This window comes from Hemiscyllium ocellatum, chromosome 10 (assembly GCF_020745735.1).
Source record: "Hemiscyllium ocellatum isolate sHemOce1 chromosome 10, sHemOce1.pat.X.cur, whole genome shotgun sequence".
In the NCBI taxonomy this organism is placed as follows: domain Eukaryota; kingdom Metazoa; phylum Chordata; class Chondrichthyes; order Orectolobiformes; family Hemiscylliidae; genus Hemiscyllium; species Hemiscyllium ocellatum.
Genome location: NC_083410.1, coordinates 107753004 through 107766234, shown reverse-complemented (window position 1 = coordinate 107766234; position 13231 = coordinate 107753004). Strand labels below are relative to the sequence as shown.

General features: G+C 39.3%; 1 protein-coding gene across 2 annotated transcripts in view; it reads left to right on the top strand.

Annotated features, from left to right (window-relative positions):
• Window positions 1-13231, top strand: part of tasp1 (taspase, threonine aspartase, 1) — a 109109-nt gene that overhangs the window by 26570 nt on the left and 69308 nt on the right. For both annotated transcript variants that reach the window (XR_009645136.1, XM_060831846.1), the window contains exons 6-7: window positions 10715-10794; window positions 13069-13175. Coding sequence is in view for 1 of the 2 variants with exons in the window: in XM_060831846.1 (XP_060687829.1) it covers window positions 10715-10794; window positions 13069-13175 (187 nt within the window). In the remaining variant the exon portion in view is untranslated. The remainder of the gene's footprint in view (window positions 1-10714; window positions 10795-13068; window positions 13176-13231) is intronic.

Sequence of the window (13231 nt, the reverse complement as noted above, 5' to 3'; positions counted from 1 at the left end):
GCTCAACTCGAGTTTTATTCCTTTGTAAAACTCTGTTTTACCTTGCTAAGTATAGAGTCATAGAGATGTACAGCATGGAAACGGACCCTTCGGTCCAACCCGTCCATGCTGACCAGATATCCCAACCCAGTCTAGTCCCACCTGCCAGTACCTAGCCCGTATTCCTCCAAATCCTTCCTATTCTAATACCCATCCAAATGCCTTTTAAATGTTGCATTTGTACCAGCCTCCACCACTTCCTCTGGCAACTTATGCCACATATGTACCACCCTCTGTGTGAAAAAGTTGCCCCTTAGGTCTCTTTTTATATCTTTCCCCTCTCACCCTAAGCCTTTGCCCTTTAGTTCTGGACTCCCCGACTCCAAGGAAAAGGCTTTGCCTATTTATCCTGTCCATGTCTCATAATTTTGTAAACCCCTATAAGGTCACCCCTCATTCTCTGACACTCTAGGGAAAACAACCCCGGCCTGTTCAGCCTCTTCCCCCATAGCTCAAATCCTCCAACCCTGGCAACATCCTTGTAAATCCTTTCTGCAAATGTCTTTTGACTTTCTACATTAATGTGAAAAGGACGTTAAGCTTGTCTGTTTACCTGCAGTACACCATTCATGTTTGTCTGGTATAAATTGAGTACTTACACCAAACAGTCAAATTTATAATTACATTATGCCTTTCAAGGTTATTTCAAATGGTGCTTCATCTAGGTTAGTGTTAGCAGTATCACCATAGTATTGTTGGGCCTGTTCTGCCACTCTGCTTCTAGATTTCAAGGCTTTGCTAAAACAAAAATAACTTTAAAGAATAGTTCCTTTAGAACTAAAAGCTAGCTAAATATTGGAATATAGGTTAGACCTCTAGAGTCCCATGTTCGATTTCCGTGAATAGTTTAGATCTCAGTAAGCCATCCAACCGGAAAGATTTTGTTTACCTGCTACCTACATCAGTGATCTATTATGCTGTAGTGCATATAGACTATCTATTATCTAGTAGTGCTGTGATATATAGTTTTCATCTCTGCCAGTGCTGGCATCTGATGTGGGATTGTGGCATCTTTTTGCAGTAAGTATTAATTTGAACTTTGCCAAGAGTATTTAATTGTCATGGACTCAGTAAAATACTGGCATTGCTCAGAAATCTCTTCTGATTCCTCTTTTAGTTCAAACCTAACTTTATATTGTGATCCTGTGCTCTTAGCTTTTGCTCTATAATAGTGTTGGCTACAACTGTCCTCACAAAAGAAATCAGATAATGTTCAATAACCTGTAATTTTTCTATTTACAGCATAATCTGAATAAATGTTTGTGGCAAATTGAATGCAGCTTGATCCTTTAGATAACATCTTGTTGTAAGATTATATGACATAAGTTTGCACTGCTTTCTATCCTTAGTTGAGTGTACTGATGATTTATGTTATGGTTTTATTCCGGTTTAATTACTTTTGTGCTTATTCACTTGATATCTCAGTTCAAAATACTGCTGCAGAATTGGTAAACTTCTTTTTCTCATTATTCGGACCCAAAAATTGTTAAGTTTTAGATACCTGTGATAAAGTCATGGTTAAGTGAGATGTGGCTGCTGTCCTATGACCATCTGGATTTGTATATTTCTATTTTCTTTTCTTCACCTCTAGTAGGGAGGGTAACAGCAAAGGAAGGGTGGTGAATTTTGAGTGTTGAGGTTCACAAAATATTAAAAGGAGCTTCAGATAGATACTGCCATAAGCAAAATTCATGGATTACAGGATTGTGTTCTCATGTGTCTCTGAACCACAAAAAGACCAGAGTTGAGAGGTTTGGGTTTCATAGAACATAGAACAGTACAGCACAGAACAGGCCCTTCAGCCCACGATGTTGTGCCGACCATTGATCCTCATGTATGCACCCTCAAATTTCTGTGACCATATGCATGTCCAACAGTCTCTTAAATATCCCCACTGACCTTGCTTCCACAACTACTGCTGGCAACGCATTCCATGCTCTCTCAACTCTCTGTGTAAAGAAACCGCCTCTGACATCCGCTCCAACCAGCTTAAAATATGACCCCTCGTGTTATCCATTTCTTGTTGGAAATTCTGGAAAGGGTGAAAATAGAAAAGTCCCCTGGGCCTGATGGCATTTATCCTAGGATTCTCTGGGAAGCAAGGGAGGAGATTGCAGAGCCATTGGCCTTGATTTTTATGTCCTCGTTGTCTACAGGAATAGTGCCAAAAGACTGGAGGATAGCAAATGTGGTTCCCTTGTTCAAGAATGGGAGTAGGGATAACCCTAGTAACTATAGGCAGGTGAGTCTCACTTCTGTTGTGGGCAAAGTCTTAGAGAGAATTGTAAGGGATAGGATTTATGAACATCTGGATAGGAATAATGTGATCAAGGATAGTCAGCATGGTTTTGTGAAGGGCAGGTCGTGCCTCACAAACCTTATTGAATTCTTTGAGAAGGTGACTAAGGAGGTGGACGAGGGTAAAGCGGTAGATGTGGTGTATATGGATTTTAGTAAGACGTTTGATAAGGTTCCCCATGGTAGGCTACTGCAAAAAATACGGAGGTATGGCATTGAGGGTACGTTAGAGGTTTGGATTAGGAATTGGCTGGCTGGAAGAAGACAGAGGGTAGTAGTTGATGGTAAAGGTTCATCTTGGAGTGCAGTTACTAGCGATGTTCCGCAGGGATCTGTTTTGGAACCATTGCTGTTTGTCATTTTTATAAATGACCTGGAGAAGGGGCTAGAAGGTTGGGTGAGCAAGTTTGCGGATGATACGAAAGTCGGTGGAGTTGTTGACAGTGAGGAAGGATGTGGCAGGTTACAGCGGGATATAGATAAGCTGCAGAGCTGGGCAGAAAGGTGGCAAATGGAGTTCAATGTAGGTAAGTGTGAAGTGATTCACTTTGGTAAGAGTAACAAGAAGATGGAGAATTGGGCTAATGGTCGGATACTTGGTAGTGTGGATGAGCAGAGGGATCTTGGTGTCCATGTACACAGATCTCTGAAAGTTGCCACCCAGGTAAATAGTGCTGTGAAGAAGGCATATGGCGTACTGGCTTTTATTGTAGAGGAATTGAGTTCCGGAGTCCTGAGGTCATGTTGCAGTTGTATAAGACTCTGGTGCGGCTGCATCTGGAGTATTGTGTGCAGTTTTGGTCGCTATACTATAGGAAGGATGTGGTGGCACTGGAACGGGTGCAGAGGAGGTATACCAGGATGTTGCCTGGTATGGTAGGAAGATCGTATGAGGAAAGGCTGAGGCACTTGGGGCTGTTTTCATTGGAGAAAAGAAGGTTTAGGGGTGACTTGATAGAGGTGTACAAGATGATTAGGGGTTTAGATAGGGTTGACAATGGGAACCTTTTTCCACTTATGGAGTCAGCTATTATGAGGGGACATAGCTCTAAATTAAGGTGAGACAAGTGTTGGACAGATGTTAGGGGTAGATTCTTTACTCAGCGAGTCGTGAGTTCATGGAATGCCCTGCCTGTAGCAGTGGTGGACTCTCCCTCTTTATGGGCATTGATATGGGCACTGGAGAGGCATATGGAGGATAGTGGGCTATTGTAGGTTAGGTGGGCTTGGGTCGGCGCAACATCGAGGGCCAAAGGGCCTGTACTGCGCTGTATTTTTCAATGTTCTATGTTCTGCCCTGGGAAATAGTCTCTGGCTATCGACTCTATCTATGCCTCTCATTACCTTGTATACCTCAATTAGGTCCCCTCTCCTCATCCTTTTCTCCAATGAAAAAAGTCCGAGCTCAGTCAACCTCTTTTCATAAGATAAGCCCTCCAGTCCAGGCAGCATCCTGGTAAACCTCCTCTGAACCCTCTCCAAAGCGTCCACATCTCTCCTATAATAGGGCGACCAGAACTGGACGCAGTATACCAAGTGCTGTCTAACCAAAGTTTTATAGAGCTACAACAAGATCTCACGACTCTCTTAAACTCAATCCCCCTGTTAATGAAAGCCAAAACACTATATGCTTTCTTAACAACCCTGTCCACTTGAGTGGCCATTTTAAGGGATCTATGTACCTGCATACCAAGATCCCTCTGTTCCTCCCCACTGCCAAGAATCCTGTCCTTAATCCTGTACTCAGCTTTCAAATTCGACCTTCCAAAATGCATCACCTCGCATTTATCCAGGTTGAACGCCATCTGCCACCTCTCAGCCCATCTCTGCATCCTGTCCATGTCCCGCTGCAGCCTACAACAGCTCTCTATACTGTCAACGACACCTCCAATCTTTGTGTCGTCTGCAAACTTTCTGACCCATCCTTCAAACCCCTCATCCAAATCATTAATAAAAATTACAAACAGTAGAGGCCCAAGGACTGAGCCCTGTGGAACACCACTCACCACAGACCTCCAGGCAGAATATTTTCCTTCTAATACCACTCGCTATCTTCTGTTGGCCAGCCAATTCTGTATCCAGACAGCTAAGTTCCCCTGTGTCCTAGACTGCAAAAGGATTTTTGAAGAATTAATGATGATATAGCACAAATTCTTTAAGATGCTACCTGCCACAGAGAAGTTAAACAAATCAAATCAAAGACCAGGAAAAGCCTTTTACACAGTTATGAGGTTGTAAAATACAGTACTGTACTTAGCTAATTTTATAATAAAATTCAAATTGGGTGTATAAATGGTACATTATGAGTATGGGAGCATAATGGGCACATGACATTGGATATTCATCAACATAAATCAGGCTAATGGCCTGTTTCTTTGTCATAACTTCTGCGTAGTATATTAAAATTCCTTTTGTTCATGGATGTAGTCAGCATTTGTTTCATTTGTGTTTTTTTTGTTGGAAGGAAATGGAAAATGTTACAAAACCTTCCTTATTCAATTGGATGAGCTAAGTGAAGTCAAGTTCAATGAAATGTGTCACATTGATACAATGGTCTGTTTTAGACCTGTACTTTTTTTTGATCTGTGGTTGCATTGCATGTGGTTTGTTATGGATGAGCTCAAATACAATGCAAGATCTTGCAGATGCTAGAAATCTGAGCATTCTCTGAGAGAACCGGTTAACTGTTTTGTGTATGAGCCCTTTCACAAAACTTGAAAGACCTGAGTCACATTTTCGCTGCTCAGTCACAGAGTGCTTAATGGTTCGGTAAACAGAATTTTCTGGTTTCTGATAAATGTTTACTTCATTCACAAATAATTTGTGTTGAATTGTGTGAGAGTTCTTGCAACATACTGTGCAAACTATGACTGCTAGAGCAAATATATCGGAAAAAATGGTATAAGCCAATTTTAAACCCAACCTTGCAGCCACTGTTGATTCACTTAGTTTTCTAATGAGGAAAAGAAGTAGCCAATTGTTCTGTTTTTCTGTTGGAGAATCCTTTATGGTTATGCAAATGAATTTGAGAGAAATGTGAAGTTTAATGTATCTGGAACACATTTTCCTTGATTTTGTGCCTGAGCAGGTCTCTATCCTACAAACTGAAGTGCATTTGATCCAAGGCAGGGCTTCCTGAAATGGAGGTGAGGACCCAAAGTGGGGTTGTCGACTGAAATTTTGGGATCTTTGCCTTTTGTGGCAACCATGGACCTCTGACCAAGTAATAAAAGCTCTACAGCAGTCTTAACCCCTCTCACCCCTAAAAATTCTTGCTGAGGGATTGCAGTGATTTTCAGAGTCTTAAAATGGGGCCTTAGAGGGATGAAGTTTTTAACAGCTGGTAGACAAAAGAATTTGCTCCAGTAATTCAAACCATGCCTCAGGTGAAAGGGATTTTGATAAAAGTATTTATTGGTGGTGATTAATAGATTTAAACAAAAGACACGGGTGATTTAATGTTGGGGAAAAAGAAGTTGAGTTACGTTTTAAGTTGGGAGGAATGTACTTAGGTAGTGACCCTATCTCTGAGCCAGGATAACCAAGGTCATGTCCCACCTGCTCCAGTGGTGTGTGTTTATAACATCTCTGAACAACATGATTACAAAAATGTCTAGTAAGGATACTTAGGCAGTGTGGTAGTGGCCCTATCACTGAACCTGAAGGCCCAGTTCAAGTCCCACTTGGTCCAGAGGTGTGTCATAACATCACTGCACAATTTAATGTTCAAAACTGTTAGGAGGAAGGTACTTGTGGCACAGTAGTAATATAGGAGAAAGTGAGGACTGCAGATTCTAGAGAGTCAGAGTCGAAAAGTGTGGCACTGGAAAAGCATAGCATATCAGGCAGCATTCAAGGAGCAGGAGAATCGACTTGTTGTGCATAAGCTCTTCAACAGGACTGGGCTGATAAGGGGCTTATGCCCGAAATACCAACTCTCCTGCTCCTTGGATGCTACCTGACCTGCTGTGCTTTTCCAGTGTCACACTTTTCAGCAGTGGTAAAACATCCCTGCCTTTCAGCCAGGAATTCAAGGTTCATATCCTACCCACTCCAGAGTGTATATTAAGATCACTGAACGGGTTGATTATAGAAAATATATTTAAAATGTTTCAGGAGCTGGTAATTTTATGGTGAATTCACTGCTTTGATAACCAGAATCCAAAGCTAATGTTCTGTACTTGGGTTCAAAGTTCTGGAATTTATATTTTAAAAACTAGCTAATGGTGACCATGTAGCCATTATCATTATTGTTAAAGCCCATCTGGTTCACTAATGGAAAGAAATCTGCTGCCCTTACTAGGTTTGGCCTCCATATGACTCCAGACCCACGACATTTAAAAAAGATAATTGGTGCCCCTATTGTCTGAGCCAGGAGACCTGGGTTCATATTCCATCCACTCCTGAGGTATATAATAAATATCTCTGAAAGTATTAGGTAAGATAAAGAATGGTGAGGGAGAGAAAAAAAAGAATGTTTTGAGGATTTGGTAACATTGCAGACAGACGTTACATGTAAATAAATAATTAATTGGAACCACAGGTAGTATTATGTTGGACAAAACAACCATTCAATTATGCATGTAAGAAAAACATTGTTGCAAGGACGGTTCTTGTGACATAATAGTAGTGGCCCTACTGCTGAGCCAGGAGACCCGGATTCGTGACCCACCTGATCCAGAGCTATGTAATAATGTGTCGAACACTCTGATTCGAAAATATTAAAAATCTTGGGAGGTTCGGGCTCTCAGCACAGTGGAAGTGTTCCGACCTCTGAGCCAGATGCCTGGTTGAAGTCCTAACTGCTCCTGACGTATGTTATAGCATCTCTTATTAGATGGATGTTAGGAAATAAAAGAATGTTGGGAGATGAAAATTTGGCCTAATCAACTGTCAATCTAATCTCTTATCACTGGGATCTTGCTTTGAAAATTAATTTTGCCTTTAACTTTGCATACTGTGAGCTGACCTAAGGCTTAATTTGTTGAAGTTTCAGCTTGCATGTAGTTGTTTTTCCTTTGCATACCACTCTCAAATAACCATCTCTTGCTTTACATGTGATGTTTTATCAAATAGTGTGGCAAGCAAATATTTTGTGTTTTCATTGTATTCAAGCTGTTGGTCGATAAGTGTTGTAGCTTTCTTTCATTTTAAAATTGATAGTAGATTTTAATTGAAAAGTGTGGTGCTGGAAAAGTGCAGCAGGCCAGGCAGCATCCAAGGAGCAGGAGAATCGACATTTCAGGCATAAACCCTTGTTCAGGAAGAAGGGCTTATGCCCGAAACGTCGATTCCCCTGCTCCTCGGATGCTGCCTGGCCTGCTGCGCTTTTCCAGCACCACACTTTTCAACTCTGGTCTCCAGCATCTGCAGTCCTCACTTTCTCCTAGTAGATTTTAATGGATGGCAAATTCACAACAGTTTCTTGGAAGCAGGAATTCTGTGAAGCCAGCTGATGTCTGTTCTGAACAATTACATATTTGGTACGTTATCTTGATTCTGTCTGAGTGTTCAAGTTATATGTGCTTTGAATTAATTTCAGTTAAACACCTGCTTTAGGAGATGGACTTTTAATAACAATGAACTTCAAAAGAACGTGAGACCAGGAACAGGCTATTTTTGTCAGGCATGAGCTCACAGAAAAAGTTTAATATATAGGGTATCACTGGAACAGTATGTTGGTTATTTGGATGCACATCTCAAACATTGAAAAAAGTGGTGACCGGAAATAACTTAGTATTTTCAAGAGGTGTGGGATTGTTGTGATGGATATGGTTCGCCAGTTATCCCTTGTTAGTTTCATTTCCTGTTCTGACACCAGCTCTGGATGTTAAAATATTTTTCCAATATCCTTTAACTTTTTCTTGCTCTAAATGGCATATCAAACATTTGCTTCTCTTTCATTAGGTTGACTTTGACTTTCTATTTGGAAGTTTTGAGCTACAACGATTTCTATAGCTGAGGAGAGACCTGGGTTCTGTTTGCTGTCCCAGGGACACCTCCAGGTATTATGGGAAACAAAGTAAGCTTAGGCAAAGAAAAATCCATTACTAGCTCACCTGGCTGGAAAAATGTCAAGGTTGTCCATGATTCACAAAATTTTCTCTAATATTGGTCATTAATCTGTACTTATCTGGTTTGTTGCTATAAAACCAATTTTACTAGAAGCAGCAGAGGCTTTGTCTCCAATTTTCAATTAATTACAGCAACTCTTAGGTTGACTATCATGTTCAAACTTAAGTTGATACTGGACAAAATAGGTGGAAGATGTTCTGACTATGAAGTTCTTCATCAACATTTGAGCCCTCTTTGCAAGAGGAATTGAGTGAGTGCTTTCTTCTCCGAATTTCTTATCGAGTTCCTTCAGTGCTATATCTTCAGCTATTGAGATTTATTTTGTTTGTTTTTGCAGCTTGTTAAGTTTTCACTGTTAATGGCTATGTCATTAGCTTAAGTGGAACTGACCTATAGAAGTTCAAGTCTAGATCTCATCAGCAGGATAAGCCAGGGCAATTTTGGTATCTGATCCATTTTTTTTTCCAATTTCGATTCAACTGACTTGTTAAAGATCAGTGGATAATAGACTGATTTCACTGTAGACCTATACTTCTCCTCCGAAGAGAAAGGCAGGCTTTGACCTTCAAAAAATTTAGAATCATAGAGCTCTTTCTTGAACATTACTTCTTTCCTTTAAAGAAAAGACACAAATGTCAAAGACAGGTGTACTCACAATCCCCAGAATTCTAATGGGACTAAGAGCTAAATTGAGAACTGGCTGCATAAAGTAAGTTTTTTTTTAAATTTTCTTGACTGTAGAAAACTAAAGGATAGATGAATTGAGATGTAAAAAGATCAAAAGATTGATAGAATAATCAGAGATATATTTGATGAGGTAGTCCCAAACAAGGATTCATTAACCTCAAAATTGTAGTTCAGCTGTCAGGGATGATGTCAGAAATCACTTACTCATAAAATGGATCCTAGAAATGTGGAACTCTGCTTATCCCTGCACAATAAAAAATACTGAAGATAAGTCAGTTGAAATTTTTTAAAATTGAGGACGAAAGATTCGTTTGGTAAACATATTGAGGTATGAAACCAAGGTGGGTAAATTGAAGTTGGGATATATATCAGCTGCAGTTTTGTTGAATGGCAGAATAGGCTCAAGGGGTTGAACGCTCCACTTCTGGTGAGATGGCATAGATAATTACAGACCTGTTAGCCTATTAACAGTAAGAAGTAAAATAATGACATTTTTCTGAAGAACTTTACAGAGCAGCAATTTTATTGGAATAGCTTGATGCAGTAATGAAGGGGAAGAAGCTGCCTTTTAATAACGGTTTTCAATATTTTTTCAAAATTTTTTTCCTCACTCCTGCAACATCTTCCTGTCTTAACCTTCCATCAATTCCAATATCTCTGCTGCTATCGACTCAAATTTGTGTGTGCCTGCTTTTTTGAAATGTTTTATTCCTCGTATGTTGATCACAATCTATCAATCCAGTAATACCACTGCCTTCACATTTTCAGGTTAGAATCTTGCAAAGTTGTGATTACCTGGTCCCCAATGCCTTTCATGAAATAACAATTACTAAATTTGGCTTCATGTCTTACACTTTCCCTTTAACTACAAGTGGAATTCCTTAATTCTTCTGAGTTTCTCCTAAGTTCCTTGATAGCTTTGAGACTCACTTTAATCATTCCTCACATGACTTGATCTATTTCCTATATTATTCTTTTAAGAAGTACATCTGGATGTCTGTATATTATTGACACCATAGAAGTATAAGTTGATTGTACAGATGCTTATGGAAAATGTGATACTTTCTCCAATCATTTTTTAAACTCACAGCTAGTTAAAGTAAGAAACTAGAAGTCATTCTCTGCTCCATGTTAGATTTATTCACCAAGTGTGATACCTGACAGCAATGTCAATAAGTGTCTCTTTGAAAAAAAGTAATCAACAAAATGATAAACTGTTTGAAAGAGGTATTTTTGTTTATTGTAACAAAATTCAAAACATAAAAGGAAACTTGCCAAATTCAAATAAAGTGATTATTTTTAATGTGTTCCAGACCTTGTGAAGTCTACCATTTATGGTAGGTCTCAAGGGTAACAATGAATACTCCATGCTCACTCTCCAGGGGCACCTGGACATGCCTATGATCACACAAGAGAGGCAGGCAGCCCTCCATCTATTGTCTATTGCCTGGACTATTTATTAATCTTTACTTGCACAAATCATTGTCCAATGAGTGTCCCCTAGTTGTAGACACTTAACCCTTGTTTATGCAATTAACATCAATCTTCTTTTTGATTACAAATTTAGTATATATGCGGTTTTTTTTGAGCTAATAATGTTCTTCCTTTCCTTTAGTTTTTTAGTTGGAGAAGGGGCTTACAAATGGGCAGTGGATCATGGAATTGTTCCGTGTCCTCCTGACATGATGGCAACAAGTAAGAAGTTCTCAGTTTGCTTTCAAATTAGTTTCAAACTTGCCAGAGTTGTTTTGGGGTTGGTGTGGAGAGAAAATAAAATTGTTCATTCCAATAGAAAATGCATTTAAATTTACTGTACAGTCCTGTCACATTTTTGGATGTTGATGTTCATAACAAGTTTTTCAAAAAGCTAATTGTTTGAAAAGAGAAGTGTTTTACTTCTAGTGTCTTGAGAGGTAGCCTAGCTCCTAACCTCTGACTGACTTTGTAAGGCAATAGAGTTATATGATGAGAACTTTCTGCATTTAATCCATTACTTTTTATTGCTGATAAATATTCAGTCATTCACAATATCTGGAACAGTGATATTTAGCTCAATTGTTTAATGCTTATAATAAAAAGTAGCAAAATGATACCTGACCTGTACCATGCAGTTTGTGGTTCAAATGACTATCAAAAGGGCATCGCAAAGTGCAGAAATGTTCATAACGATTTGATTGAGGGCTACAAGACCACCATGAGAATTCAGTTTGCTGCCTTTCTGATAATATTCTAAAGGACCTCTGTTGGGAGAGTGCAGAACATTCTGAGAAGGGATTATAACAGCCAGAAGTTGCATTCAATGTGGGAACCGGTAACGTGGGAATGCAAAAGGTTGAGGACCTGCAGTCAGAATTTCAGGAGTGAGGGCAAAAGCTTAAAAGTAGCACCTGCAAGATTATTCACTTTAGTGTAGAAACATCCAGGTAGTAGGATAAAACTAGTTCAATGCATTAAGTGCAGGAGGAAGGGTTTCAGATTTCCTGCACTTTGGCCTCCGCTCTGAAGCTGAAGGGATCTGTTGTATTGCATCTCAATAAAGCTGGGCTCAAATCTTTGTTACTGGTACTCGAGGAAGGCTTGAAGCAAATTTGTTAGGAGAATAGCAATATTAAAAGAGGAGAAACACGGTGCACAGGAGACCGGGAAATGTAGTTGGCACTAGAGTAAATAGCTTGGAAGTAGCAGTACACAATAGGTTTGAAATGTTTTACCTAAATGTGCAGAAATAGTAAATAGGGTTAGTGAACTGTCAGCACAAAGGGTTTTAAGCAAGTAGCAATGATGGAGAACTGACTTAATGAAGTGGTAAACTTAATTTTCATGTTTGAAAATTATTGAGGAAAGGTGGGAAAGTTGCTAAGTTTGGAAAAAATATGAGTAGATTAGCAATGTTGAAAAGGTGTGACTGCACTGGTGAGCGTTAATGTAGTTCAGGACCAAAGAAAACATCAATTCAATTACAATTATGGAGCCATTATAGTGTTGTGTGTGCACAATTGCCACCAAGTAGGAAGACAATGGTTGTAAAATTTGCACACAAAAAGTGCTTTATTCCATGTTTTCCTTTTTGGAGACAATGGATTAGAACAGAATTATAAAATTTACAGCACAGGACGGAGGTGATTTAAAACATTGTGCTTGTGCCAATCCTTCAAAAGAACCTTACACTGTACATTGATTCTATTCCCCAGCCTATTCCTATGATCGCATTGATCCTGCTTTTCAGCAAGCTTCGTTGGGGCTACTTCTAGATTTTAAAAAAACAAATTTAGCTTAGTGACCTTGCATTTAGAGATATGTGTAGTTGCATGGGGTTTTGAGTAGAATATTAATACAGCCTCTAAAAGAAGAATGAAAAAGTGACCAGAAACCGAAGGACATGAATTTGAGTACAGGTAGTTTAAAACGGCTGGTAATGAATTTGCAGTTTCTTTCACACCTTACTAGATTTATTTGTAAAAGAACATCAGGCTGTGTGTAAAGCTGGCTCCTGATTTTAAAAAAATTTACAAACAGTGTAATGGCACCTGGAACAACGGCATGCATGTCCTCCCTCTTTTCCCACCTCCCTCAAAAGAAGCTTCCCATCTCAGCTGGATAGTTATCGAGATCTAGAACCCTACCCTATGAAGTAAAATCCAATTTTTCCTTTATGCCTTTCCTTGCAGCACTAGGGAGCAAACGAGTACTCTGTTTTGTGTCGCTCAGCTTTGCCTCAGAAGTTGAGTTTACTAATCAAACCATGTGAGGGAAATGCTGCTAAATCTTTGTGACCTCCTTGCAGACCCATTTAGAGTGTTTGATACTTTCCTTTGTCTAAGTTCATTATAACTAAAGCCTGAACCAAGTAGAAAACACTACTTCCATTTATTGGATGTTATTGGCTTTTGTGAGTAATAGTTATTCACATATTACATTTAGAGCACAAAAGTTTAATATAAATAGTGTTTTATTTTTAATCCTATTTAGAGTTCAGCTTATCTGCATTTAGGAAAAACAGACGAAAGCTGGAGCTTGCAGAGAAGGTGGAAACAGAAATGATTCAGACAAAGAAGAGAAGAGAAGTGTCTGAAAACGTTAGTGCTTCTTTTTTAACCATAAGATTAAGAAAAGAAAAGTCTTTAAGTTTCAA